A 26,099-nucleotide genomic window follows, 5' to 3' on the forward strand; every position below is an offset into this window, starting at 1 on the left:
TGTCAACAAGGATAGCCATTCCTCCATGAGCAGGACCATCCGCAATTCTGTCCTTACGAAAAAAGTTATGTTATGCATGGTGGGATCATCATTTGCCTTTAGATAAGTCTCCTGCAAGCAAAAGCAAACTGGTTCGTGCTTTTGCAGGAGGGCCTTGATGTCATCTGTATTTCGCCGGAATCCACGACAATTCCATTGTAGCAATTTAGCCATTATTTTGGCTTGGTGGGTCCATCAGGCGGCTTCCGAGGTGTGAGGGCTTACTTTTGTCAGTCTCGGATTTATCTTTTTTGGGGAAGAATAGACGCTGTCCCGTGTCCATTTCTTCCTCTGCAAAGAGTTTCAAGACTGATTCATCCAGTACCTCCTTGCTCTCTACATCCATTGTTTCTGTTATTACTTGGGGGCTCTTTACCACTTGGTTTTAATAGAGCACTAGCAGGTACGGATATAGGAGTGGCAGCTGACTGTTTTTTTGGTGGGCTTTTGTGAACTCAATAAATAGCGTGCAATTAGAGTGAATGACTCTCTTGGTAGTACAGTCATCTCAGTTTGTGTCCCGATAGTGCACTTAGCAGAAACCTTCTGGGCATATGAAGGTTTCCCGCTATTTATTGGTTGGATATGTTTTTTGGCCTCTGGGTAGGAGATATTCAGCTCTGTTTTTAACTTTTGGATCTCTTTTTCATCCTTCCACCGATGGCATGCTCTAGAGTAGGCGGGGTGCTCTTCTTGGCAATTGACACAGATCGGTTTTGGACCTGAACATTCCTTGCTCTCGTGGTCTTTAACAACACATCAAGCACAGGCAGGGTTACAACGACAAGATGTTTGTGAATGGACGTATTTTTGGCATCTAAAACACCGCAGTGGTTTTGGGATATAAATACTCACCTGGCAGTTTAGATAGCCTGCCTTGATGGAACTTGGAGGCCGTGGGGTGTTAAATGTTAGGATGAAACCTTGGGTAGGGACGAGATTCCCATCCTTTCTCATTGATATTCTTTTGACATCCGTCACTCCTTGTTCTTTCAATTCAGAGCAGATCTCTTCTTCAGAAACATGAAGAAGGTCCCACGCTGAAGTGACACCTCGTGAAGAGTTCAGTTTTGTGGGGGGTTAGGATGATAGGTATTCCCCCTATTGATGTGGCTTTCAGGATTTTTTCCGCCTGTTTTATATTTATAGCTTCGACCAAAAGGTCGCCAGAACGCAGTTGTTTTACAGATTTGGTGATCCTGACAACCCTTCTAATCCTTTCTGGATAAAGAAGGGCGACATCTTCCCAATTGACTCCTGTCCGGTCGAATGGAGAATGAGGAAAAGTGGTGTTACAGATGGTGTTTTTTCCTCAGTTCTGGCTCTTTTGACAGAGGTGTTTTCAGTGTTATCGTCTCGGTTAGGTAGGGGCCTTGTTAGGGCCCCAGAAGAAGTAGAATTTAAATTACTCATATGAGTAAGATAAAAATTTCAGATGCCCTAAGTACCTCACCTACCACGGAGCTCTACGAGGGGATGCCCACTCGTGAACTAGCAGGTACCCATTCTTGGCGTCCCATTCGTGTACTGTGTACACGAATGGGACGCCAAGTTAGCTTAGAGGCACCATATCCACATTTCCAATAAGCCTTGATCCCATCCCAGGACCAAAGGGAGGGAGACTTATTGGAACGCAGTTGACCCTAGCAGTAAGAACCACCCGCCGATTGATCCCAGTCGGGCCGGTCCAGGACCTCTCGTCTTGTCGAAGCAGGGGCCAAAGTGGTGTATTAAGGCTGGGCCGCTCAACCACCAGGATCCCCCTTTCTGAGTTTCCACGGGTCGCGGCGCACCGCTGCACACGCCGGATTCCAAAGATGTAACTCTGGAACCAAGGTATGGGCGTTAGATCCCAGTGATCCTAATCTGGAAGGCCAGCAGCCTCACTGGAAGGTCCCCTCACCACGTACAGGTGCCCACATCGAGGGGTGGGAGGAAATATTGTTGGAGAATATACTGACAGATCAACAGCAGAGCTTGAGCCAGATGGAAAATGCACATGTGTGTGATCACTGGTATTTAAATATAAGCCTGCTGCAGCAGGCTTATACATTTATGAGATTGTATACATCATCTAAATTAGCATGAAGTCCACGTCAATTTCATTGAATCACTGTGTGCATTGTTTTGTTTTAACTGGTGTGTTGGTTACTTCCGGAAGATATTTTTGTTTGTGTCTGTCTACTTTTGTCTTTTCTTTCTTTGGGAAGGTTGGCCTTCTCGTGTCAATGTCTCCCTCTGCATGAATTTCAAGAACTGCATCATCTTCATTTACCTTTTCATCAATATCCATGGTATTAGATATTAATTTATACGTGTTGTGTCTTTCAGGGCTATTGGTTCGTTCTGTTGGTTGTTCATTGGGTTTCTTAACTGGAGGTATTGTTACAGGCATATTAGCTTCTTGAGTAGCATATCTGGAGGCAGATTGTTCCTTTGATGAGGAAAGGAGTGATTTTGCCTAATTAGATATCGATATATTTGGAGGGACTGAGCAGTCAGTCTGAGTTGCTACTGAGTGTAGCCGTTGTGTAAACAAAGCATATGTAGATGACTTAGTAGGTACTGCAAAATGTTTCTTTGCTTCTTGGTATAACACTTTCTGCTCTATCTTATATTTTTGAATATTCTTTTCTTGTTTCCATTGGAGGCATTTCTCTGAGAAAGCAGAATGTTTGCTGTGACAGTTGGGATAACTCAGCATTTCAGCTTGTGTGTGTTCATTAGAACCGCAAGAAACACAGGTGGCTACACCTCTGCAGACAGTCTTGCGAATGACCAAATTTTGGCACTTAAAGCACCGGACTGGATTCAGAATGTAAGGTCTTACCTGACATCTGAGGTAACCAGCTTTTATGTGGTAGGTGGATTTGGTGTTTTAAATGTGAGTATCACTGTTAGAGTAGCGACAGGCTCTCCATCTTTTTTTTTTTTGATGACGATTCTTTTGGCAAGTACCACATTTTGATCTTGTAGTTTGTGGACAAGTTTATCCTCTGATACATTTAACAGATCCCATTCTGATATTACCTCTTTAGAGGAATTTAAGTTTGTATGTGAAGTAACCTTCGTGAAATTCCACCAAAAGTAGATACTTTTAATAATCTCTTAGCATGTCCACGTTCGGTCATTTCAACTAATAAATCTCCGAATCTTCATCGCCTAACCATTTTTGGAGGGCCAGCCACATTTTTAAGACATTTTTGTATCAAAAATGGGGAATGTTTACTCAATGATTGGTCTGTGGATTTGATTTGATTTGGATTTTATTGGCGTATTAGCAACTAAGGCTATAATGCACCAAATCCAGGTCATACATAAAAAGTTAAACATTCAGTGACCTAATTAGTTAGGCCACCATGTCGAGATATAACACAGATATAAAAGGTATAAAAGTAAAAATATATCAACAAAGAAATAACAATACAATTTCAATTACGAGTAAAAACTTTTACTGATTTTAAATAGCTAAAAACAGCAGACACATTGTCATTGTCGGATAAAATCTAACCGAGTGTATAAGGTTGGTTGGTTGGTTGTTGTTGGGTTTTTTTGGCGCAAAAGCAACTTTGGCCATATTGCGCCTATCTATTAATGTTTAGTGACAAAGACATTTATATTTCTTAAATATGATTTATATCTGGTCAAAATATCCTATTAATTTTAAATAAGTGAATATATTTTCAATGTTGGAGTTATCGCCTAGGATTTGTGATAAGGTCAGAGAAACTTGGGAATTTATAGGGAGGTGGAAGGCTGATTGTCGCGCCATGTGATATTGTGGACATTCTATAAGGAAATGTTTTACAGTGAGTTGACAAGAACAGTGAGGGCATTCTGGAGGATTTCCTTTGGTGAGTAAATAATTGTGCGTAAGATGTGTATGTCCAATGCGTAATCTGGATATAATGACTTCTTCATGCCGATTCTTGCGAAGACTCGATTTCCATGGCTGTAGCTCATGTTTTATTTGAAACAATTTATTGTTTAATTCATTTTGCCACATTTGTGACCACTGATTGTGGAGAAACTGTTTTATGATTGGTCTGTAATCAGTATATGGAACTTTGCAAAACCTTTGGTTTACGTTTATAGGATTCTTTGCTGCTTGATCAGCTCTTTCATTACCTTCAATGCCTGTATGTCCTGGGATCCAACAGAATTTTACTTGCCTCATTTTGCTTTTAAGCTTCACAAGGTGAGCTTGTATCTGACAGAGAAAGGGATGTGATGGAGTCTGTCTTTTTTGGAGAGCTTGTATTGCACTCAATGAATCTGTGTAGATGAGATGTTTTAGAAGAGGGGAAGAATCTATGTATTTTAAGGCCATTTGTAGGGCGAATAGTTCAGCGGAATAACTACTGCATTGATTTGGAAGTTGTTGTGAGAGAACAGTGTGTGGAAGTACCACTGCAGCACCAACTTTGGTGTCTGTTTTAGAGCCGTCTGTATATATATGAAGGTATTCCGAGAACTGTGATGCGTGGGCTGCATGCATCTGTTTTATGTTGACATTTGCCAGAGTGCTTTTTCCCCATTGTTGAAAATAAGTGTCACAGTTTGGCGTGTAGGTGTGCCATGGTGGAATACTTATGCTGTTATCCTCATGTACATTTTCAAAGTTTAGGCCCCATTTTGAAATTGTTTCTTTTAGTCGTATTCCGGCTGGTTTATTTACTGTGGGTTTATTGCTGTAGAGGATTTCCCACTGTGGGTTAAAAAGATACCGCCAAGTAGGATGGTGAGGCAGACTTCGGATTTTAATTGCATAGTTTAATAGCAGCATTTGCCTCCGGAGATATAATGAGGGCTCATGAGTCTCTGCATATAAGCTTTGTACTGGTGATGTTCTGTATGCACCTAAAGAGATTCGTAAGGCACTATTATGTATGGAATCGAGCCATTTGATGACACTTGGTCTACACGAACTGTACACAGGGGGTCCATAGTCTAGTCTTGATCTGATTATAGCATGGTATAGGTGAAGAAGTGTGAACCGATCGGCTCCCCACTTCATTGCAGAAAGAACTCTGAGAATATTTAGTTTTTTTTGACAGGTTGTTCGGAGGTATTTGATGTGTTCCAAAAAGTTAAGTTTTTTGTCAAGAATCAGGCCAAGGAAACGTATACTATTTGCTAGAGGTATCAGCCGGTTTTCTAGTTTTATTTCTAGATCTAGATGTATTTTTCGTTTTCTACAGAAGTGTACAGCTATTGTTTTTTGTTCTGATAATCTGTAGCCATTGTTTTTAGTCCACAGTTCTATTTTGTTCACTGCACTTTGTAATTGTCTTTCTATCATGTTCATGTTTTGTGAATGGCACGAGATAGTAACATCATCAGCATAAAGGAATGTTTCAACTGTTTTTGGCAGGTCTTTTATAATGGAGTTTATTTTGATGACAAATAAGGTTGCACTCAGCACTGAGCCTTGGGGTACACCTTCTTCCTGTGTGTATATTTTTGACAGATTGTTTTGGTATTTTACCTGGAAGGTTCTAACTTTCAGAAAATTTTTTACCAAGAGTGGTAAGTTTCCTCGCAAACCGATATTGTGGAGATCTTTAAGAATGCCGTATCGCCAGGTAGTATCAAAGGCCTTTTCTATATCAAGACTGATCATTATTAGATGCTCATTCCTTAGAAAAGCATTTCGGATATTTGCTTCTGCTTTTATCATGGGGTCCAGAGATGATCTGTTTTTACGAAATCCGTATTGAGTTATGTTAAGAACGTTATATGTTTCCAGAAACCAGGTTAATCTATTGTTCACCATTTTTTCGAGGATTTTCCCAAGGCAACTTGTTAGCGCTATGGGTCGATAATTTGTAGGGATCGTGTGATCTTTGCCAGGTTTTGGTAAGGCAATTATAAGGGAGTGAAGCCAGGAATTTGGATAGTAGTTTTCTATATAAATTCTATTGTATAGCATAAGCAATGCCTTTAGAGATTTTTCATTAAGTTGTTGGATCATTTCATAGTGAACTCCATCAAGTCCTGCTGCACTTTTCCTAGACTTAGACAGAGCTTTCTGTAATTCTTCTATGTTGAAAGGTTTGTTATATGGGAGTTGTTTGTTGGTTTTAAAATTTAGTCTGTATTTTTCAGCTGCAGTTTTAGTTTTCTGAAAAGATGGAGTATATGCCGATACTGCTGATATATTTGCAAAAATAGTTGCCAGTAAGTTAGCGATTTCCTTGGGGTTGGTTATCTCCTGTCCATTCCAGATTATTAGTGGAGTTGGAACTGAAAGAAATTTCCCATTTAGTTTTCTGATTTTGTTCCATATGACACGGGTATCTGTATTTTTGTTAATTGTGGAGGTAAAACGTATCCATGATTCCTTTCTACTTTTACGCTGGAGATATCTAGCTTTGGCTCTGGCTTTTTTAAAATTTATGAGATTGATGAAAATGGGATATTTTCGGAAGAGATTCCAAGCTTTGTTCTTCTCTCTTTTGGCTATACTGCATTCTTCAGTCCACCATGCTGTGTCATGTTTATGGCATTTTCCAGATGACCGAGGAACTGTAGCTTCAGCTGCTATTAAAATTTGATTTGTGACATGAGCTGTAGCATTGTCTATGGGCTGAGTGGTGATTATTTGTTCATCTATTGCTGCAATTGTTTTATATTTAGTCCAGTCAGCTTTATGGAATCTCCATCTTTTTTGGCCATCGTGATGTGCAACATCATTTGTTAGTATTTTGCAGATCACAGGAAAATGGTCGCTATTCAGTGGATTCTTCAATATTGACCATTCAATCAATGGGTATAGGACAGGTGAACATATGGATACGTCGATTGCAGAGGCTGTTCCAGTGGGCAAATGGATGTATGTCTCAGTACCAGTATTAAGGAGAGAGAGATTTTGCTCTTCCAGTAATTTCTCAATCAATTTACCACGTTTATCTTGATGACGGGATCCCCACATGGGATGGTGGCTATTTAAATCTCCCATAATACAGACCGGAGGTGGAAGCTGGGCTACTAACGCTTCCAAATCTGAAAATGAAAATTCTTGCTTTGGGGGAAGGTAGAGTGAGACCAGTGAGAAAGTAAAATGTACTGAGACTCGAACTGCGACTGCTTCCAAAAGAGTTTGTAGTTGGAGGCGTTTACACGGAATTTTGGAATCAATTAAGATTGCAACTCCACCATGAGCTCCTCCGGAAAAAATTCGGTCTTGTCTGTAGATACCGTAGTGGTTTACTGCTGCATTTATTTGTGGTGTGAGGTTAGTTTCTTGAAGGCAGACGCCTACCGGGTGATATTTATCAACTAGATTGCGAATGTCATCCAGGTTGCTGCGAAAACCTCGACAATTCCACTGTATTATTGTGCGCATTATATTGGCTTTGTATTTGTATTTGTCTCTGACTTTTTACGAGTGGGGGTCTGCTTGGATCGCTCAGGCTTTTTCTCTTTTCTGGGGAAGATTGGGCGAACTTCCATCTCTTCCTCAGCATGTATCTCTAAGATTGGCTCTTCTGGGGCTTCTTTTTCATATGTATCCATATGATCATGGGCAGGGGGTTTGTCATCTTTATCTATATTTTTAGTATTCATGATTGGCCGTGACATAGACGGCATTGTTGGCGGAATTGTAACAGGTGTATTTATGGCTTGATTAGAAGTTGAGGTTGAAGATGATTTTGCTGATGGAGCTAGGATTGAGCGAGCCCAATCAGAAATAGAGATGTTTGGTGGGACTGTAACGTTGGTTTGAACTGAAGTGGTAGTGGTGGTAACAGCAGTTATTTGTTTATGCTGTTGGACAGTTGCTGCATATGAGCGTGTTATTGTAATTGGTGATATTTGTTTTTTTGCCTCAGGGTAGGAAACTTTGTGCTCGATTTTATACTTCTGAATCATTTTTTCTTTTTTCCATGTTTCACAGTCTTTTGAGTAAGCGGAATGGTTGCCTCTGCAGTTTGGACACTGCAAGGTTTGTGCAGAACATTCGGTATGGATATGGTCTTTAGATCCACATGAAGCACATACAGCAGTCCCCCGACATACTGTCTGTGAATGCCCAAATTTTTGACATTTATAACATCTGATTGGGTTCGGTATATACGGTCGGACATGACAGTTCAAGTATCCGGCCTTTACAGTAGTTGGTGGATTTGGCAAGTTGAACGTTAGTGTGATGTTTCTGGTTGGAAGTAATGAACCATCCTTTTTAATTAGGATTCTTTTAACTTGAATGACATTTTGGTCTGAGAGTTCTTGTTTAATTTCTTCCTCGGATACGTGTAGAAGATCCCATTCTGTTACAACTCCTTTTGAGTAGTTTAGGGTGGCATGAGGTGACACTTCTATGGGAATTCCTCCAAGTGTTTTCAATTTAAGTAGCTTGTCAGACTGCTTGGATTGTGTTGTTTCAACAAGCAGGTCACCTGATTTTAGTCTGCGAACCATTTTTGGTGAGCCAGCGACATTCTCTAAACTTTTCTGGATCAGAAAAGGAGAAAGCTTGCTGACTGGCTGGTCAGTCAAAGAATGTATTATGAGGAAATGAGGCCAGATATTCTGGTCTGTATCCTTCTTTTGTCTCTTAGCAAAGGAAGGGGTATATTCTTCCTGCTCTCTAGAATGTGATGGGGCATTGAGCCCGCAAGAGTCTGTGCTGGTATAGTCCATCTTTGCTCCTTTTAACCCTTGGCAGAGAGACTTTTCTGCCAAGATTTCCGGCCCCGCCACGGGGAGGCAGGAGCAGTGCCTGGTGTGACCAAGCGAAGATTAGTAGGTATTAGTAATATACTATGAGAAAAAAGAAAGGTGGCTTTCCTTCCTTGCTCTGTACAGGGACTTTTGTTACGAGAGCTGTTATAAAATGAATAGATTTTTAAACGATAACAACAAAAAGGAACTGTAAATCGCTTTCTGGAAATCGCACTGGAAGTACTGAGAAGTCGCTTAGTCACAATCGCTTGGCACCCGGGGCCGAGTGTATAAGGATCAGCCAGATGACTAAAAGTGGTAAAATAAAAATCACGTTTGTATCTAAAATGTGGACAATCGGTTAAAATGTGACGTTTACTTAAATAGTATACGTCACATTAAATAGTATACGTGAGAACTGTGACACCTATTAAATAGGTGTCACAGTTCTCACACATAGGAGAATCTGCCCTCAGCAGAAATGCATGTGTAAGATGACTGTGTCCTATGCGGAGACGAGCTAAAACAACTTCCTCTCTGCGATTCCTGTGCAGACTAGACTGCCAATGTCGGATTACAGGCTTTATCTGATAGATCTTGTTTGTGACTTGCTCAAGCCAAGATTGTTGCCAGTGGGACAGTAATTTAGCGTGTATTAGCTGCCTGTAATCTGTATAGGGGACTAACAGGCAATAAGTGTTGTGGGGTTCTGGTGACCTGGCCGCAGCATCTGCCAGTTCATTTCCCCTGATCCCAATGTGGCTTGGAATCCAACAGAAACGAATGTCGAAAGAACACTCAGACAGAGAGAGTAGTGTCTGCTGAATCCAGGTCACAAATGGATGAGGATTATACCTCATACCCGATAAAGCCTGTAGTGTACTTGGAGAGTCAATGTACACCGTACACCTTTGATACCTATGGGTTTTAATGTGGTCAAGGCTAACTCTATAGCATACAACTCAGCTGTATATATGCTGCATTCTTGGGGAATCTTTCCTGCTATCTTTCCGACCTGGAAAGATAGCAGCAGGTCCAACAGACAACTCCGACTTCGAGCCATCAGTGAAGACAGGCAAGAAGTCGGACTATTCGGCCCGGTGAGTAGCGTAGAGTTGGTGGTAGACAGAAGATGGAGTTATGGACTTACCCCAATTTTTAAGGGAGAAGTCGCTTGATGGTAAGCAAGCATGCCAGGGTGGAAGTGGCTGCCCTGGTGACTGGGCAACATTGTCTACCGTGATGTCGAGCTCTCTGAGCAGCTCTTGGACACGGATACCAAAAGGCCTGTTGGCAGTCTGACGAGTGTTATATAGTTTTCCCATCGTGGCTTGAAAACGGATGTCCACATAGGGTTGTCTGGCAGGGATTTTAATTTAAAGGTATATTTTAAAGACAATTGCTTTCGTCGAAATGGCAGTGGTGGTTCAGTTGCTTCAACAAATAAACTCTGGACAGGGGATGCTCTAAATGCTCCAGTAGCAATACGGATGGCTTGGTGGTGAACTGGGTCCAGACATCTAAGTACACTGTTTCTAGCCGATGCGTACACTTTGGACCCATAGTCTAGTTTAGATCGGACAAACGCACAATAGAGGCTGAGTAAAGTGGAGCAGTCTACTCCCCATTTATTGGAGGAAATAAGAGCGTAGAAGATTCAACCCTCTCGTGCACTTTGTCCGCGGTTGACGAATATAAGGTAAAAATGTCAACTTCTTGTCGAAAATGAGCCCCAAGAATTTTGTCTCGGGTGCTACTGGAATGAAGTCTTGTCCGAGTTTAAGTTCTGGTTCAGCGTGAAGGTTCCGTTTGCGACAAAAGTGTACGCAGACAGTCTTCTGTGGCGAGAACCTAAAACCATTAGTTACTGCCCAAGAGTTGATGTGGTCTATGGCATGCTGCAATTGTCTTTCAATGACCCTCATATTGCATGACTGAAAAAAGATGCTAAAGTCATCTACAAAGAGGGCACTGTTTACAGTTGGAGGAAGTTGTTCAGTTATAGAGTTGACTTTGATAGCAAAAAGCGTAATGGTTAAAACTGATCCTTGTGGAACTCCCTCTTCTTGGCAGAATGGCCGGGATAGGGTGGATCCTATATGAACTTGGAAGGACCAGTCTGTAAGGAAGTTTTTAATAAAGAGGGCAATGTGTATCCTAAGACCAAAGTTATATATGTCTTTTAAAATTCCATATCTCCAAGCCGTGTTGTACGCTTTTACCATATCAAAGAAAACCAACACTTGGTGCTCACATTTCAGGAAAGCATCAAGAATAGATGTTTCCAAGCGGATTAAATGGTCAAGTGTTGACCTGTTCCTTTGGAAGCCACACTGTATCCTGGAAAGGAGGCCGTTAGCTTCTAAATACCACACAAGACGAGCATTGACCATTCTTTCAAGGATCTTGCACAAGCAGCTCGTCAGAGCGATAGGACGGTAATTTTTTGGTATTTTTGGATCCTTTTCTGGTTTCGGAAAGGGACGGACGGTTGCCATATGCCATGAGTCCAGAAATGTCTCTTCAATTTCGATTCTATTATAGAGCAAGAGCAAACGATCTATGGATTCCGATGAAAGGTGTTTAATCATCTCATAATGGATGTCGTCTGGCCCAACAGCACTTCCCTTGGATAGTGAGAGTGCTCCTTTCAGCTCCCACTGTGCAAAGGGCTGATTGTATTCCTCGCTATTGTTAGAGGACAGCTTCAGGTGATGTTTTTCTGATCTTTGTTTGATCGCGAGGAACTCTGGGGGGTATGATGTTTCTGAAGACACTTTAGCGAATGTCTCCCCGAGAGTATTTGCAATTGCAGTTAGATCTGCAATTGTACATCCATTACGTTCCAGGATTGATGAAGGGTGTGATGTGTATTTGCCCTTCATTTTCCGAGCTTTGTCCCAGATGGCTTTGGGATTGGCAGCCCGTGTAAGGGAACATGAAAATTTGATCCAAGATTCCTTTTGGCTCTGACATCTAATGTACTGTGCTTTGGCACGTGCATGTTTGTAGGCTATTAAATTATCTGTGGTGGGGTAACGACAAAATATTCCCCATACTTTGTTTTGAGCTTTCCTAGCTGCTGTGCATTCTCCATTCCACCATGGTTTTGGAAAACGTGGAAAGAGGACGATGTCCTTGAAATTGCAACTGCTGCCGCCTGTACTATACTTTCTATGATGTATTTTACTGACTCATTAATTGGCTCGTGGCCAACTATAGTGGTATTGAACGTTGCCAGATGACGAAAGGCATTCCAGTCAGCGTGATCAATCTTCCAACGTGGTATCCTTGACTGGTGACATTGTCTCCCATTTGAAATGGTGGATAACTCGGGGAAGTGATCACTACCATAAAGGTTTTCTTCAACCTCCCATGTACTCAGAGGCAGGAGGGAAGGGGAGTAGATGGAAAGATCAATGGCAGTAAATGTACGGGTAGCCGTGTGAAAAAAGGTATTAGATCCCACATTTAGAAGGGCCAGATCATTGTTTCAAGCAATCGCTCGATAATCCAACTCTTCTATTGATGTCAGAACTACCCCACAGCGGATTATGCCCGTTGAAATACCCTAATAATAGAAAAGGGGTTGGCAGTTGTTTAATGAGATCATCAAGGTCTGCCTGGGCAGTGTCGTTCCCAGGTGGCAAATAAATGAACCGTACTGTAAGATGAACTGCTACAGCCTCTAGATTAGTGGTAAGAAGCACAGCTTGAAAGGGGTTGTGGTTACCCACAAGAATAGCGACTCCTCCATGGGCAGGTCCACCCCCAGCTCTGTCTCTGCGAATAACTGAGCAGTTACATAAGTAAGGGTCCTCATTTGCCTTTAAATACGTCTCCTGTAAGCAGCAAGTTGGTTCATGCTTAGTCAGGAGTACTTGATGTCATCTGTATTTCTATGAAATCCACAGCAATTCCATTGGAGAAATTTAAATGTACCCATTATTTTGATTTATTGGGTCCATCTGGTGGCTTCCGAAGGGTTGAGAGCTTCATTTTCTCAGTCCTGGGTTTATCTCTCTTTGGAAAGACTGGACGTTGGCCTGTATCCATTTCTTCTTCTTCTTTTGCAAAGAGTTCCAGGACAGACTCGTCCTGTACCTGCTTATCTTCGATATCCATTGTCTCTTGGATTGTAGATGCCTGTTCCCCTTTCTTCGGAGTTTCTTTAGCACTCTGTTTTAGAAGTGGTGGAGCACTAAAAGGTCCGGATATAGCAGTGGCGGATGACTGTCATTTTTGGGTGGGCTTTTGGAAACTTAATAAATAGCACGCAATGGGGGTAAATGGCTCCCTTGGTGGAATACTCATATAAGTCTGAGTACCAATGCTACTTTTTCCAGAAGCTTTCTGGGCGTATGAGGGCTTGGCGCTATTTATAGGTTGGATGTGTTTTCTGGACTCCTGATAGATGTTTAGCTGTTTTTAGTTTTTGAATTTCCTTCTATCTTTCCACCGCTGGCGTGCTCGAAAGTATGCAGGGTGTTCACCTTGGCAGTTAGTACAACTTGGCTTAGAAGCTAAACATTCCTTGCTCTCGTGGTCTTTAGCACCACAGCGAGCATAGGCAGGGGTGCCACGACAAACTGATTGAGAGTGGCCATACTTTTGGCATTTAAAACACCTCAGTGGGTTCGGGATATAAATCCTCACTGGGCAGTTTAAATAGCCTGCTTTTGTAGAACTTGGAGGCCGTGGGGTGTTGAACCCCGGGGGCTCACATCTTGTGAGTATGGGCTTGGCACACTCAGGGTCCTGAGCTGGATATCATCATTCTTCATTTTCTTGGTGATTCCCTTCTACTTTTGACACTCTCTCTCTCTCTCTCTCTCTCTCTCTCTCTCTCTCTCTCTCTCTCTCTCTCTCTCTCTCAGGGTAACTTGGGAATTTTTTTTTTTTTTCCTGGTGCAGCATAAGCCTCAGGCTTCCTTGCACCATATGGCTATTAATAATAATAATAATAATAATAATAAACACCTCAGTGGGTTCAGGATATAAATCCTCACTGGGCAGCTTAAAAGGCTGCTTTTATGGAATTTGGATGCCGTGGGGTGTTGAACGTTACGATGAGAACTCGGGTAGGGATTAGATTCTTTTGACAGCCATCACTCCTTGGTCTTCAAGTTCAGAGCAGATTTCTTCAGAAAATGAAAGTCCCACTCTGATATGACACCGCGTAAGAAATTCAAGGTTTTATGGGGAGTAACGATGATGGATAATCCCCCTAACGATATGGCTTTCAGTAGTTGCTGTGCATGTTTTTGGCTTGCAGCCTTGTCAACCATTGGGTAATTACAGGCTTAGTGTGATGTAGTTTATTTGTGGCATGTCCGTGCCAAGAATCTTGCCATTGGGAATGTAATTTAGAACATATTATTTGCCTGTAGTCTGTATAGGGGACTGACAAGCAATGATTATCCACAGAAATGGCTGATTTCGCAGCGGTATCAGCTAATTCATTGCCCTGGATCCCAATGTGGCTTGGCATCCAGCAAAAGCGAAAGCGAATATCAAATTCTAATTCCACGAAAGAAAAAAGAATCTGCCGGATCCTGGACAGGATCGGATGAGGGTTAAACCTCACCGATACTAGAGCCTGTAACACGCTCAATGAATCACAATAAATCATATACCTTTGGTAGTCGCTAATTTTAATGTGATCTAGGGCTGTTTCTATTGCATGCAACTCTCCAGTATAAATGCTAGTTTCTTGTGGGATCTTATTGGATAACGTTTTGTGAGGGAGCACAACAGCAGATCCCACATAACATTCTAACTTTGAGCCACTGTATAGACTGGCAGAAAGTCAGAGCTGTCTATGTGATGCAAAGAGTTGCTGGCAGACAGATGGTGGTGTAGTAGACTTCTCCAAGATCTTAAGAGAGAAGTCACAAGTTGGAAAATAGGCATGCCAGGGTGGAAGGAATTGCCTGGGCGACTGGACAACGTTGTCTACCGTCATGTCCATTTCATTCAACAGCCCTTGAATCCGAATAGCAAAAGGTTTTTTGGCAGTCCGACGGGTGTTGTAGAGGTTTTCCCAGTGCAGCTCAAAAACGGATGGCCACGTGGGACGATCGGGCAGGGATTTTAATTTGAAGGCGTACTGTAAGAACAACCGCTTACGTCGAAGAGACATCACATTAAAATTAGCGACTACCAAAGGTATATGATTCATTTGCTTCAACGTAAAGGCTTTGGGTAGGAGATGTGCGCAATACTCCAGTGGCTGTCAGGATGGCTTGATGGTGGGTTGGATCTAACCAAGGATGTGCACTATCTCTAGAAGAACCATAAATCTGAGACCCGTAATCCAGTTTGGAATGGACAAGTGCTCGGTAAAGACAAAGAAGGGTAGAACGATCTGTGCCTCATGAAGTTGACGAAAGAGCATGAAGGATGTTAAGCCCTTTAACACATCTTGTCCTAAGCTGACGAATATGTTGTAAAAATGTCAGCTTCTTGTCGAAAATAAGTCCAAGGAATTTGAATTCTGCTACAACTGGGATGTTGTTTTGCCCAAGCCTTAATTCTGGGTCGGGATGAAGATTATGTTTGCGACAGAAGTGTACACAAACAGTCTTCTGTAATGAAAATCTGAACCCATTAGCCAAAGACCAAGCTGTAAGATGATCAATGGTTTTCTGCAGTTTTCTTTCAATGACCCTCATATTGCAGGAATGACAAAATATAGTAAAATTGTCAACATACAAGGCATTTTTCACCATGGGCGGAAGTCGATCTGTGATAGAGTTTATTTTGATTGCGAAAAGCGTGACACTTAGAACGGATCCTTGTGGGACTCTCTCTTCCTGAGAGAACACTCGCAAGAGGGTGGATCCTAAACGGACTTGAAATTGGCGATTCTAAAGAAACTTTTCAATAAAAAGGGGAAGATTACCTTTAAGACCAAAGTTATAGAGGTCTTTTAATACTCCAAATCACCAGACTGTGTCGTATGCTTTTTCAATATCAAAGAAAACTGCTACCAGATGCTCGGATTTAATAAAAGCATCATGAATGGACGTTTCCAATCGGATTAAATGATCCAGAGTGGATCTATTTCTTCAGAAGCTGCACTGTATCCTGGAAAGCAGACTATTTGTTTCTAAATACCACACAAGGCAAGAATTAACCATTCTTTCCAGGATCTTGCACAAACAGCTTTTCAGAGCAATACAACGGTAGTTACTTGGATTTCTAGGATCCTTTCCTGGTTTTGGGAAGGCAAGAATGATTACTTTCCGCCAGGAATCCAGAAATTGTTTATTAAGAAAAATTCTGTTAAGCAAAATTAAAAGGTGATCCTTAGATTGTGGTGAGAGGTGTTTTAACATTTCGTAGTGGATGTCATCGGGCCCCACAGCACTTGCATGCATGAGAAAGAGTGCTGCATTTAACTCTTCCTGTGAAAAGGGCTTGTTATACGATTCAAGCCCTTTTGAATAGAAGTTCAGTGGGTTTTTCTCACTTTTCGTTTTCAGTGCCAAAAATTCTGCGGGAAAAGATGTTATTGCAGAGATTTTTGCAAATGTTTCCCCTAGAGTATTTGCAACTGCAGTTCGACCTGCAATTGGACATCCGTTGTGCTCGAGAGTGGATATTTTCCCTTCATTTTCCGGATCTTATCCCAGACTACTTTTGAGCTAGCAGCCTGAGTTATGGAAGATTTCCTTTGGCTCTGACGTCGTACATAACGCGCTTTCGCACGTGCACGTTTAAATGATATTAAATTTTCGTGGGATTTCGGCGGAATATCCCCCAGGCTTTGTTTTGTGATTTTTTTTTGCTGCTGTGCATTTTGAATTCCACCAAGGTTTGGGAAGTAGTGGGAACCGGCTGGTGTTTTTGGGATTGCAATTGCAGCTGCTTGGACAATCGTTTCTGTGACATACATGACTGCATCATTGATTGGCTCCTGACTGACTGTAGCGATGTCAAGATTTGCCAGATGTTGAAAGGCATTCCAGTCACCCTGATCAATCTTCCACCACGGTAAACTAAATGGCAGACACGATCTACCACTAGTTAGAGTGGTTATCATGGGGAAGTGATCGTTTCCATATGGGTTTTCTTCTACCTCCCAACTAAGTGAAGGAAGGGGAGAGGGGGAGCAGATAGAAAGATCAATGGCAGAGAATGTACGGGTAGGCATGTGGAAGAAGGTGTTTGTTCCCACATTCAGGAGGGAGAGGTCACTGTCAGTGAGCATATGCTCTATGACTCGTCCTCTTCCATTGATGTTAGCACTGCCCCACAGAGTGTTATGTCCATTGAAATCCCCAAGAATTAAACAAGGGGAAGGCAATTGCATGATAAGATCATCAAGGTCTTTCTGGGGGATGTCAATCCCAGGTGGCAAATAAACAGAGCAGACAGTTAATAAGAACCCCACTGTAAGGCCAATTGCTACAGCCTCAATGCTAGGTGTAAGCTGCAAAGGCTGAAATGGGATCTGGTTGCCAACGAGGATTGCGACTCCTCCATGAGCAAGACCACCCACAATTCTATCCTTATGAATGGTGGTAATGTTATGCATGGCGGGGTCATCATTTGCCTTTAAATAAGTCTCCTGTATGCAAAATCAAGCTGGTTTGTGCTTTTGCAGGAGTGCCTTGATGTCATTAGTATTTTGCCGGAATCCATGACAATTCCACTGTAGGAATTTAGCCATTATTTGGACTTGGTGGATCCATCAGGTGGCTTCCAAGGTGCTAAGGGCTTAATTTGTCAGTCTTGGATTTATCTTTTCTGGGCAAGTATGGACGCTGTCCTGTGTCCATTTCTTCCTCCGCAAAGAGTTCCAAGACTGACTCATCATTTACCTCATTGGTCTCAACATCCATCATTTCTTGCCCTGAAGTGGGCAGTTCACTTTTCTGTGATGTTGATTTAGTGCTTGCTGTTGTTAATGCTGGAGCACTGGGAGGTACCGATATCAGAGTGGCAGCTGACTGCGATTTTTGGGTGGGCTTTAGTGAACTCAATAAGTGAACTCAATGGAAGTAAAAGAGTCCCTTTGGGGAACAGTCATATCAGTGATGCCTGCTGTATTGGTAGTACTACAACAAAGGTTGATTCTACGAAAGCCTCTAATACTCGCGCATACTACCACTATAATAGTTTTAGAACTGGACAATCTAGCACGGAACTTACAATACATGCCCATACTCACAATCACACTCCCCTAATCGATTCCCCTATCACTATTATTAAACTTAAAACCAGCCACAAAATTCTTCAATATGAAGCTCTCATTATTGAATGGTTCCAACACCATTCTAATCTCAATATTATAAATGTGAAACTCCCCTTTAATCTTTCCCTGGCTTGGAATCTCTCACATTTGAGATTCCCATGTGTTCCAAAGAGCATCATGAGAGTATAGATAATTCTTTAAATACAGCACACGTCTACTCCCCACTTAACTTCACCAACTGAAGACGTTATAACTTAACGAAAGTCCATCATTATGACTATTGGCATTATCAATTTCCTACCTTATTTTTTATTATTTTTTTTTTTTTTGATTTGGTAGTTGTTGGCGCATCGGCTTCTGTGGCCATATTGCACCTCCCAAGGTTTTTTCAGTACTTTGATCCAAGCCCGGGGCGGGAATCGAACCCGCGACCTTTGGGTTGCCGGGCAGGTACTTTACCCACTCGGCTAGCCCGGTCGGCTTCCTACCTTATGACAACCAGGGACAGAGTGGTGCACTTCTGCTTCCTTGCACTTATCTTAAATTCTGTTAAATTAACTTATTTTTTATTCCGCCTTAATTCACTAATTTAATTATTCCACCTTAAATTTAGCCATCAGTCTCTTCATAAAACTATTGCAGATTATATTAAAGGTGAGTACCGTACATTAAGCATTTGCTATTTAATACTTAGTCTATTATCACGGTATTATAAGAATTCTATAACTTTTATAAGTGTTGTTGAGTTTAATGACACAAGGGCTACTAAGGCCAAATTGTGTCAGTTCAGAGCATATTTCTTATATCTATATATCGTTAAATTAACTATTTAATTATATACCTCCGTATAGGCCAGTACAATTTAAGTATGTTAAGAGTTATTCGATGTTTGCATGATTTCCAAGAAGGTGGGATAAAATCTGGGATTCGCTTAATTTGCTGAATGATCTAAAGGTGCTAGAACGGATTGATAAGTAAAGATGACAGTCTGCGAGAAAGTGGCAAACTGCAAGTTGAGTCTGACAGGATGTGCACTGGGGCGGATCTTCTCTCAATAATAAAAATAGGTATGTAATATGAGTAAGACCAATTCTCAGTCTTGCCAATACCACCTCTCATCACCTGTTTCGTCTGAATCCAGACAGCCAAAACTCCGGTTCTTGTTTGATCTGGTAAAGTTTGTTGTTGGTGTTACTTTGCCCGATTTCTGACCAGTTTTCATAACATGCCTTGTGAATTACAGGCTTCTAATCAGTATATGGAATCTGAGGGCACTGTGAGAATGTGGTAAGAGGGTGTTTAGTGGCAAGATCAGCAGACTCATTTCCTGGAATTCCTGAATGTCCAAGTATGCAACAAAATGTTACTGATTGTTTGGTTCCTTTGCAAGAGAGTATCTGATAGTGAATAGTTTCAATATAGGATGAGAAGCAGAAAATTCTTCCTTACGGCAAGGATTGCACTGAGAGAGTCAGTACAGATTGGGGCTGGTGAAATGGATCATTTAACAATCTGTTCAAACTTTATGGCGTATAGCTCAGCAGTGAAGATATTGCATGTGGCTGGCAAAGTGGTATGCCTTCCTCTTGAATGTGAGATGCAGAAAGTACGTTTTAATATTGGACCTGAAAATACCGAAACCGCAAGAAATTTTGAATTATTTCAGGCAACTGTCCCCTTAGACCTAGATGGTAAAGATCCTTTATAATACCATGACACCTAGTAGTATCGAATGCCCTTTCAAGATCTAAGTTGACCACGACTAGATGTTATTTCATGACGAAGGCATTGCGAATATGATATTCAGCTTTTATAAGTAAGTCTAGTGTTGATCGGTTCTTCCGAAATCTATACTGATGCTCTGGAAGGAGATTCTGTGACACCAGAATATAAATGAGCCTTGTATGAACCATCCTTTTGAAAACTTCTCATACCCAGCTCGTGAGAGATATTAGCCTATAATTTTGAACCAGGGAAGGCTCTTTGCCTGGTTTTGGTATAGCGATAATGAACGAATGGTGCCAGGAAGAAGGATAGACATTTTCAGAGAAGATCCAATTGTAGAAAATCAACAGAGTACACAAGCCCTCTTCATGTAAATGCTTGAGCATAATGTAATGAACACCATCTAGGCCTGAAGCACCATTGGGAGATATAGTTAACGATTCTTTCAGTTCTATTAATGTAAAGACTTGGTTGTACGGAAAGGAGTGGTGCGTTGTTTAATGCTCTGGAAGGAGGATGCATAGGAGCCAGAAGAAGAAATGGTGGCAAAAGATTCTGCTAGTGCATTAGCAGCTTTTTCAGGAATAGACATGATTTTCTAGGTATTTCTGAATTTTATGAAAAATTACCTAGAGACTGTTCTTGAATAGAGTGCAATACAAGATGCATTGGAGCTATTCTTTTAACAGTGTAAATTTTTTGGCATTTCGCAGTGCACGAATTAGAATATTCTATCTCATGCATAGTCATGTCAGGATCCCTTGGTCCTATAGGGGGAGATCATTTCGTTCTTTTTGGTCCCAGAGAGAACTTTTCTTTTCAGGTTTCCAGCCTCACAAGGAAGTAGAAGCAGTGCTACAAGGGTAACCAAGTGGTGATTTAGTTTGTTAGTACTATTAACAAAAAAACAGAAAGGAGACTTTCTCTTCTGGAACTCTGCCACCTCTTGTAGCGCAAGAAATTAAGCAATACAACCAAATAATGAAAACTATATACCTGGGACCCATAATCTAGTTTGGATAGCACGGTAGATGTGCAGTAGGGTATATAGGTCCCCACCCCAACGTGTACATAATAGAGAATGTTTACTTCTCTCTTACACTTTGTACGGAGTTGACGGAAATGTTCCAGAAAGGCCAAATTTTTTATCAAACATTGGCCATTGGATCCCAGTGATGCTAAACTGGAGGACAAGCAGTGCCACTGGGAGGTCCCCCCCCCTCACTATGCAGGAGCCCACATTGATGGGATTTAAATGAGGGAGGAAAATCCTGGAAGATCCTTGCTGTGGAAGACCACTTGCAACATCCATCATTCTAAAAGTTGTGGACCATATGCATGATCTAGAAATGAGTGAAAGTTCAGTACATTGCCAGCATTTGGGCACCTCATCCAAATGTGTATACTGCATGACATAGGTTCTTGCTATGAAAAAGGTGTCAGCACAAAGGTCCCAATGTTGTTGACAGCAGATCAAAAATGCTAAAGAGTTTTCAGGTGAATATTTGCATTGTTTTCAGGTGAATATTTTCAAGCAGATCCAGCAAATTTCCTTCCAAGGGTTGTGACAATGAATGAGATGTAGGTCCATCACTTTCATCTGGAGACAAAGGATAGGCTAAACACTGGAAATAGCTCTTCTCCCCCTCCAAAGAAAGCCAAGTCAATTCCTTCTGGGATCCTGATGGAGTGTTGCTAGTGGAGTAACTTCAGAAAGGCCAGACAGTCACAGGTGCATATAGGCATATCTTGTAAAGCATTTGTGTGAAGACATCAGAGATAAATTTTGAAGAAAAACTCAGCAAAGGAGTCTTGTTCCATCAGGACAAACATGCTTGCTCAGAAGTCTGTCACTACCATGGCTGCAGTGCATGAGCGCAGCTTTGAAATCTTGGACCAACCCACATATTCACTAGATTTAGCACCATTGGACTTTCACCTATTTCCTGTTTTGTAAAAATATCTGGCTGGCACTGATTTTCCTACCAACAATATCATCACTGCTGCAATGCATGCCTTCCTGGAGGCCCAAGAAAAAACTTTCTTGGTGGCTGGGAATTAATGCATTATAGCATTAATTCCAGTCAACTCTAAAGTGAACAATTTTAAAATGTAACATGTTACCAGACTCTTCAATTAAACCCTTCATATTCAGGGCACAAACTTTTCAAAATCGTTGATAGTAGGATGCATGTTACTAGTATCAACAATCCTTGCTTGCTGTAGAAGTGATAGTCTCTGTAAATATTTCATTTTCAGGAAAATGAAAAAAAATCACAATGAGAGATCACATGAGCAACTAGGATGTGATAACACAACAATGGCATTGTGTATTAGCAAGCTTTTTGTGCATCAAAAATGAGAGATGGATGAAAGATGAGCTTCAAATCTTTCACAATCCACCATTCTACACACTTTTGTTGAATTATCCTTTTCAGCTAGTGTAACACCTGTACAAATATTTCCTTATTTATAGCAAACCCTGAATAATGAATTCAGTGCACAATACCAATGGTCAAAAAAAAAAAAAAAACCCACCTAACTTCACTTTCCCTTTCAACCTCTCTTACAAATACAAATATTATTTTGATCACAGAAAATAAGGAGGTTTAAGCTGATGATTTGTATTTTGCTTGTTGGTAATAGAAAAAAACACCAAGTCTCATCCTAAGCAACAAACTCTAGGAACAACCAATCATTATTGGATATTGCTATCAGATTACAACAAGTTGTGTTGTCTTCACTGCACTGATCATTGCAAAGCATCCAAGGCACAAGATACAGAGCAACACGGCATATGTTTGTCATTGCATATCACTGTGGCTTTGTTATATAATTTCAATTCTTATTTGTCGAAGGGTAGGTAAATTATTTTTTGACATTCAATGAATTCATTTTGACGGAATGGGGGGGAAGAGAGAAAGGTTATAAAATTAATGTTGTGAAACTGAAAAACATATAAATTTTACCAACCAACAATCTGATTCCTGAGGTCATCTGCAATGCCAATTGGAAGAGGTGCATCTTGAGCAATATATTTTGAATAGATATGAACTGCATCTTGTTCCATACCTTGAAAAAAATAAAAACATTGCTATGAAAAGGGCAGAAAGAGCCTTCAAATATATACATTAGGTACACAGAAACAAACTATGTACTGAGCAAAGTAAAAATCATATGCTTTCTTTAGAGAAACTGAGTAATTTCATATAGCAATTAAGATAAGTTTATTTTATCTGTATTTTCTCTTAATTTTAATGCATTAACTTGTGCAGTTAGTTCACAAACAATGAACTAACTGCACAAGATTAAATAATTAATAATAACCTGGAGAGGATAAAGGATGTTTTTATCAAATTATTTCACATTATAGCAAATTATTATAGCAAATAGAGTAGCACTGAAGACAGTGCCTCATGGGACTCCTTTTTGTACATTTGAGACAGAGCCTGCTGGCATCTGACTTGGAAAGACTTGTGGCGAAGAAAGTTTTGAATAAAATATGCTAAATGGCCTCTCATATATGAATATGAGTGGAGATCCCTTAGAATTCCATAGCGCCATGTTGTATCGAAAGCTTTTTCTATAACAAGACACACCATGACAAGATGTTGATTTATGATAAATGCGTTTCTTATGTTTGATTCGGCCTCTACCATTAGATCTAAGGATGACCTATTCTTCCGAAAGCCAAACTGATTATTGGTGATTATGTTTCTGGACTCAAGGAACAATGTTAACCGATGGTGCACCATTTTTTCTAAAGTTTTACTCAAGCAGCTGGTTAGAGAGATTGGTCTATAGTTGTTAGGCATAGAATGATCTTTTCCTGGTTTTGGGATAGCTATAACACATGAATGTTGCCAGGAAGTGGGGAATGTGTGTTCATAAAAGATCCGAGTGTAAAATTTTAGCAAGGATGATAACGATTGTTGATCTAGATGTTTAAGCATTACATAGTAAATTCCGTCAGGGCTACGGGCGGCGCTGTTGCGGGAACTATTTAAAGATTCTTTCAATTCTGATAGTGTGAGTGGTTGATTATAGGGTAAATGGCGGCTAGTTTTGAAGTTTAGTTTGAATTTCTCAGCATCGGCTTTAATTTTTTGGAAAGATGGATGACACGCAATGGAGACAGACAATTCAGAGAACACAGTTCCTGAAGCATTTGCAATATCTTCAGGATTAGAGATCTCTTTCCCATTCCAGTTAAAAATAGGTGCAGGTAATGTAAGGTATTTACTTGCCTTATTTTTTTCCATACTATTCTGGTTTCAGTGTCTTTATTGATTGATGAAGCAAATTTTATCCAAGAGTCCTTTTTAGCCTTTCGCCTGATGTATCGTGCTTTGGCTCTAATTCTCTTATAATTAATAAGGTTGCTGGTGGTGGCATATTTGCGGAATAAGTTCCATGCTGCATTCTTTTCTCTTTTCACCTTGTTACAATCTTTGTTCCACCAGTGATTAGTATGTCTATGTTTTCTTAATTGAGACTGCGGGATGGCGAATTTTGCAGCTGATAGTACCTGCATTGTGATATGCTCATCAAAAGATACTTGATTTTTATATTTTGTCCAGTCTGCTTTAGAAAATTTCCATTTCATATGTGTATCAGTTGTTTTGGAGATGGTGGTCTGAATATTGAAAATGACTGGATAGTGATCGCTGTTGAGAGGACTGTCAAGTGTTGTCCACTCGACACTTGGAAGGAGGATTGAAGAGCAGATAGATAGATTGATTGCAGAGGTTGCTCCAGAAGGAAAATGAATGTAAGTGGGTAAGCCTGTGTTCAATACTGTTAAATTCTGTCTGTCTAGTAGCATTTCAATGAGTTCTCCACATGCATTGAGACGGGAGATTCCCATAGTGGATTGTGTCCATTAAAATCTCCTAATAAGCATACTGGTGAAGGTAGATACAAAGCAAGGTTTTCCAGTTCATGAATCGTACATTGCTGATTGGGTGGAAGATATATGGAAACGAGCGTTACAGCAATGCCAATCATTGTACAAGCCGCAACCGCTTCTAAGGATGTTTGGAGAGGAATTTTCTTACAAGGAACTCTGGAGTCTATGCGTGTGGCTACTCCTCCATGAGCACTGTTTGCCCTGTCTAGCCAAAATATAGTGTAATATTTAACTGATACGGATACTTGAGATGTTAGGTTTGTCTCTTGTAGGCAGATGCCCACTGGATGGTAACGGTCAATTAATTCATATATATGTCATCTATGTTGCTGTAAAAGCCTCTGCAACTCCACTGAACTATGTTGTTCATTGTGTAGGTTTGGAATCAGAAGTCAAATCTGTGTTTTTTAAGGTTGCACTGCTTCTGAGTGTTATTTTGTTAATTTTTTCCTTTTATGGGAAGGATGGACATATGTCCATGTCGTCTTCTGCATGAAGATCTAGAACGTGGTCACCAGATGTATTATTCTCTGCAATGTCCATAGCTGAATTATCAAATGATTTCTTGTGATCATTAACTGAAATTTTCGTTTGATTAGGCATAACTGGAGCTGATTTGGCTGTAGGTGGTATTGAGATTGGGGTATTGTTTGTCATATCTACTGTTTGTTTTTTTTGTTGACAGTGATGCAGATGATAGTAATGATCGAACCCATTCAGAGATTGACACCTTTGGTGGAACTGTTGTATTTGTTTGAGTTAAAACTGTATGGTATCTTTTGGATGCCTCCGCATATATGCATTTAGGCATGTTTTGTATAAGATGCTTTCTTGCTTCGGGGTATGTGACCTTGTTCTCCACTTTGTATTTCTGGACTTTTTTCTCCAGTTTCCATTGCTCACAGGATTTGGAAAAGGCTGGATGGTTGCCTTTGCAGTTTGCACATCGTGATGATTTCGCATTGCAATCGGTATTGACATGTTCTTTTGATCCGCAATTTGAGCAAAATGAACCTCCTCGGCAGGCAGTTTGGGAATGCTAAAACTTCTGACATTTGTAGCACCGAATAGGGTTGGGGATATAAGGATGGATGCGGCAGTTTAGGTATCCTGCTTTTACAAAGGAAGTTTTGGTGTGGAAAAAGTAAGAATGATGTTACGAGTAGGAACAAATTCTCCATCTTTCTTTAGCATTATTCGTCTTGCTTCAGTAACTTTCTGGTCTTGGAGTTCTTGAACAATCTTCTCCTCCTTAACATTCAATAGATCCCATTCGGAAATGACGCCTTTGGAAGTATTAAGGGTAGCATGAGGACATACCTTAGTAGGGACTCCACCAAAGGATGTAAGTTTGAGGAGAGTCTCAGAATGTTTACAGTTTCAACTAATAGGTCACCAGATTTGAGTCTTCGTACCATTTTTGGTGATCCGGCTACACTTTCTAAGCAAGACAGTGTACCTAGTGACTGATTCATTAGCGAATGCAGTATGAGTTGTTGTTGTTGATAGGGTTTTAAGTGCAATGGCTACTTAGGCCATACTGCACTTAGAAAAGCG

At 40.8% G+C, this 26,099-nt stretch overlaps 1 protein-coding gene across 1 annotated transcript in view; it reads right to left on the bottom strand.

Annotated features, from left to right (window-relative positions):
- pkaap (A-kinase anchoring protein pkaap) overlaps positions 1–26,099 on the bottom strand; it is a 392,730-nt gene that overhangs the window by 244,470 nt on the left and 122,161 nt on the right. The window contains exon 4 of the mRNA XM_090388075.1: positions 22,607–22,705. Within this exon, the coding sequence (XP_090244201.1) occupies positions 22,607–22,705 (99 nt within the window). The remainder of the gene's footprint in view (positions 1–22,606; positions 22,706–26,099) is intronic.

Source organism: Mastigoproctus giganteus, chromosome 13 (genome assembly GCF_048544385.1).
Source record: "Mastigoproctus giganteus isolate SK-2022 chromosome 13, ASM4854438v1, whole genome shotgun sequence".
In the NCBI taxonomy this organism is placed as follows: Eukaryota; Metazoa; Arthropoda; class Arachnida; order Uropygi; family Thelyphonidae; genus Mastigoproctus; species Mastigoproctus giganteus.